Here is a 4,052-nt window from a genome sequence, read left to right on the forward strand (position 1 = left end):
CACCAGTGCATGCACTCATACACACACACAAAGTAGTGCATGCCCTTATAGGCACACAAAGCAGTGCATGCACTCATATGCGCGCACACACACACACACACTGTATAACACACCAAAATATAAATCAAGAAATAAAGGCTTTGAATGTCTGAATTAAAAACTACTACATTACACACATTCTTCAGTTCCCTCTCAGTGCAGCTAATACATTACAATACAAGCATAGTGTTGTGTATGAAGTAACATCTTGACTATAAATATGACCAAATTACAAAAGTGCTATGCGGCCATAATAACACAAGTCTTTCTTTCACAAACTAGAACAGCACTGGCCTGAAACGGTGTTCCATTTTCATGAACTTGCATGTGGGCATGTGGATGTTTTCCCACTATTCAAGTTATATATGTATATATATATATATATTATTCTTCTGGCTTAATGAGCATAATGTAAACACAAATAAAACCCTTCTTGTCTAAAAACACTGCTCCGCGCACTCACAACCCGGCGAGCAGGACTAAAATAAACCTCAGCGTTTACTTCTTTTCAAACATCTGCTTGAATGGTCTTTCTACTTGGGGGGGGGGGGGCGGGCTCTTGGGACTGATCATCATGGCTTCGTGGCCTTTGTTCTTCCGGGAACGTTTGTGCGCTCACATCGATTTCCCCCCCCGTGTGGCTCCTAGTTGTTGGTCTCAAAGAACATGAAATCCTGTGGAGAGAAAACGCCAAATAGAAAGCGTCAGTGGCGAAGTCGGTGCACATCGCACAGACGCGGGCGGACCTACGCGAGGTTAAAAACAGATCCGAGGGGGTGGATTTCATCCCCCGATCCGACAGGTCGCTGCAGAATTAGCCGCCAAAACGTCTCTGGATTTTAGGCAGCGCGCTAGGGAAGCCTGTTTTGCATTTGTGGTGGAGGTGATGGCTTCACGTCACGTCTCCCACAAAATGCACTAAGTGGTGCGTTAAGTGGCGGGTACACAAAGCGCCGACCCGCATCCGGCCGAAAGACCCCGGTGGTGGGGGTGGGGGGGGGGGATTTGACATTTTGGTAACAACTACTTTTACTTTGTAACGGGAGAATCCTTTGAACAAATTAAGATTCCACAACGATACTTACGATGAGGAAGCATGCACCGATCATGACGGCCTTCATCTTCACATCCAGGTCCATGGGGAACTGGATGCCGAAGTTGTCTGCGTCTGTGAACGCCTCCCGGAGAAGCCCGGTCCACTGCTTGCTGATCTTGCCGATCTTACTCTCTTCATCCAACGTCAGGATCTGCCGGAGGGAGACAGAGAAAGAGAGAGAACAAAAGGCGAAATACCTGCTTCGGCGCCTAATTACATCTTTTTTTTCACCCTGTGCCCGATCCCAGTAAAGACTTCAAAGCCTGCAAGGGGTTCCGGTAAAAGGTCCGCGGGACCGACCCCCCCCCCCCCGGGAAAGAAAGGTCTGGGTCGACTCCGTCCGGACAAACCCACCTCGAAGTCAACGTCCGGCAGGCAGCTCCACCCGCAGAAGGGCCCGTGGATCTTCAGCACGGGCTCCAGGTGCTCGTTGGCCACGACGAACTTGGGCGAGAACGGGTGCCACTGTTGCGTGACGTACCCCACCGTGTTACCGGGCGGCGACTGCACCTCCAGCTGGCAGAGGGACGGCGACAACAAGAGAACTGCGATTAGTGGCCCCCCCCTAAATGGCAGAGTCTTGACGACGACGAGGCGCCGCGTCACGCGCCACCCACCTCCTGGAGGCAGCAGGGGAAGCAGCACGACATGCACTTCAGCGGGCGGGTGACGGTGATGACCTCCTGGCCGTAGTTGTCCAGGACGTGGATGTTGAAGGAGCGCATGGGGCCGCAGCACTGTCGGCTCAGGCAGTCGTTCTCCTCCACGGCGTAGAAGACGTTCTGGCCCACGGTGTTGCGCACCTCGTACTTGTTGTTGCTCTCGAAGCCGACGAGGGCTGCGCGGGTGGGGGGGGAGAAAAAGAAAAATGAGAAGGGCGCCAAAATTCGCCGCGGGAAGGAGATGTCTACCTACTACATACTCTACCTTCGACGAGCTCCACTTTCTGTTTAATGAGCAGCTGATCCACCTGGAAGACGAGAGGGAGGGGGGCATCTGTCACGGGGCCTCTTAACAAATTGCAGGACTTATAAAAAACGTATAATGGCTCTGATATACAACAAGTTGTAAATCGCCTTATTTGATGAAATTGCACTTTCTTTTGAGTTTGTATCCCTATGGTTGAAATGCACTCATTGCAAGTCGCTTTAGATCAAAGCGCCAGCTAAATGACACGTAACGTGATGCATTGGTGACATTAAAACACTGTGTAGGTTTCCCGCTGTGAGGCGTGAAGGTGCCTCTCCACTTCCTTTATTGAATTACTCACACCTGCGTTAAAGCTGTGGAAAAGGCCCGTCCCTTCAGCATCACCGCGTTGTAATACCCGTACGTTCAGATTCACGGTGTGAAATATGTTTTTTTGAATGAATGTGATGAAGAGGTAGGACAGGTCACGTGCTTCTACGGTTTCTATTACCGCCGCTATTTAACACGAAGGAAACGAACAAGTCAGCGAGCTTCATGGCTTACCTGAGTCAGGTATTCCAGTCCTGGGGGGCAGGCCGGTAGTTCGGGGTTGGGCACAGCGTACATGTTCATGTTGCTCTGGTCAGCCTGGTAGGAGATCTGTTGACACACGGAACGATCGGCGCAGTGAGTTTACCACAGCGCCACCTGGCGCTTCTGTACACTAAACGAGTTATGAGCGGCTCCTCAGGTTTCCTCGGACACATAATCCTCTTTGTGTGTGTGTGGGAGTGCCGGGGGGGGGGGGGGGCTTCTGAGGGGAAGACAACCCCACGGGAGTTTACGCTCCGTACGCGTAAACAACCACGGGCCCGACGGTTCCGACCTGAGTCGCGCATTGGGTTCAGAAGAGTGAGATATATTTAAAGCATGTGGAGGTTTCATTCGCTGGTAAAAAAAAAAAAGAGACAGAGATACAGAAACAGACAGGAGACAGAGATAGAGAGAGAGAGAGAGAGAGACAGAGAGCACGCGCCCGAGGTTTGAGCCGCCTCCCTTTATCATTTTCATCCAAAGGTTTAAAAGCGACGGACTCGCGACCAGAAGGCTGCTGACGTCACGGCCCGCGCGGTTCAAGCATGTTTCTGTGTCGTCGGTGCGAGGATTACTTACCGGACGATTTCAACCCGCTACTCGCGACAATAACAGGCCACTGTGGAACACAGGCACTCTGAATGAAGCGGCGATCCCATTGGTCGACGTCACGGCACTTCCGTTCTGCCACGGGCCAATGAGCGGCGGGCAGTGTGGAGGAGGACGTCACAGAAAACTACAGCGGCTTTACAGTTTTTACCGATTGCGTGGACACAAACATGTCATTAGACACAGAAATTTTAGATTATGTCACTTCATTGCTTTTTTTAGGCCTTGCAAAATGCCACACATGTGAACACATTGGTCAAACACGGGCGTCAGGTGTGCAAGCACTTAGGGGCTTAATTGTAAACATACCGATCAGGTGTAAGCGCTATAACAAGACAACAGATCAGTCTACTTGTCCTCATCATGCAGCCAAATTGATGCAGGGTCTGTGCGAGGAAGGATTCGTTATTCAAGAAGATTCTTCCCTCGCCTGCGATGTGGACTTGGTGCTGTGGCCCGATCCAACTAAGAGGTGATGCCCTGGAGTTATTTTTTCTGTATTTCATTTGCTGTATGCTTTCTTTTGTGTCCACAAATTGATTTGCTTTCTTTACGGTATTCAATTTGAAATCTGTTCTTATTTTCTGTACAAAATGCAACCTTTACGTAGTGTACGTAGACATGCATACAATGTGGAGAAATACAATATATATTTTTATTACAATTTTTTTTCAATCGCTAAAAAGCATTGTTCGGTACTGAAACCACACTTTCAAAACTCTTCACACATTCTGCATTTCCAAGATTAATTTTGCCCAAACAGTTAATCAAACCTACAAAACTCACTCAGACCAACAAAACACTT

General features: G+C 49.6%; 1 protein-coding gene across 1 annotated transcript; it reads right to left on the bottom strand.

Moving 5' to 3' along the window:
• Window positions 1-579: 579 nt before the first annotated feature.
• si:ch73-206p6.1 (phospholipid scramblase 1) lies at window positions 580-3,356 on the bottom strand. Its single transcript, XM_037456423.2, has 7 exons — window positions 3,218-3,356; window positions 2,609-2,704; window positions 2,063-2,105; window positions 1,753-1,973; window positions 1,490-1,651; window positions 1,125-1,286; window positions 580-713 (listed from the first exon to the last, which is right to left on the bottom strand). Exons 2-7 carry the CDS (start codon window positions 2,675-2,677, stop codon window positions 684-686), a joined length of 687 nt encoding a protein of 228 aa, XP_037312320.1. The 5' UTR covers window positions 2,678-2,704; window positions 3,218-3,356; the 3' UTR covers window positions 580-683.
• Between the last annotated feature and the right edge of the window lie 696 nt (window positions 3,357-4,052).

The sequence above is a fragment of the Pungitius pungitius genome, chromosome 19 (genome assembly GCF_949316345.1).
Source record: "Pungitius pungitius chromosome 19, fPunPun2.1, whole genome shotgun sequence".
Classification (NCBI taxonomy): domain Eukaryota; kingdom Metazoa; phylum Chordata; class Actinopteri; order Perciformes; family Gasterosteidae; genus Pungitius; species Pungitius pungitius.

What these genes read in the sequence shown, in the direction of transcription:
- si:ch73-206p6.1 (XM_037456423.2), bottom strand. Translation starts at nt 2,677, where the DNA reads ATGAACATGTACGCTGTGCCCAACCCCGAACTACCGGCCTGCCCCCCA. An exon ending in GACTGGAATACCTGACTCAG is followed by an intron (nt 2,106 to 2,608) that starts GTAAGCCATGAA and finishes CTCGTCTTCCAG; the next exon opens with GTGGATCAGCTGCTCATTAA. An exon ending in TCCCCTGCTGCCTCCAGGAG is followed by an intron (nt 1,652 to 1,752) that starts GTGGGTGGCGCG and finishes TCCCTCTGCCAG; the next exon opens with CTGGAGGTGCAGTCGCCGCC.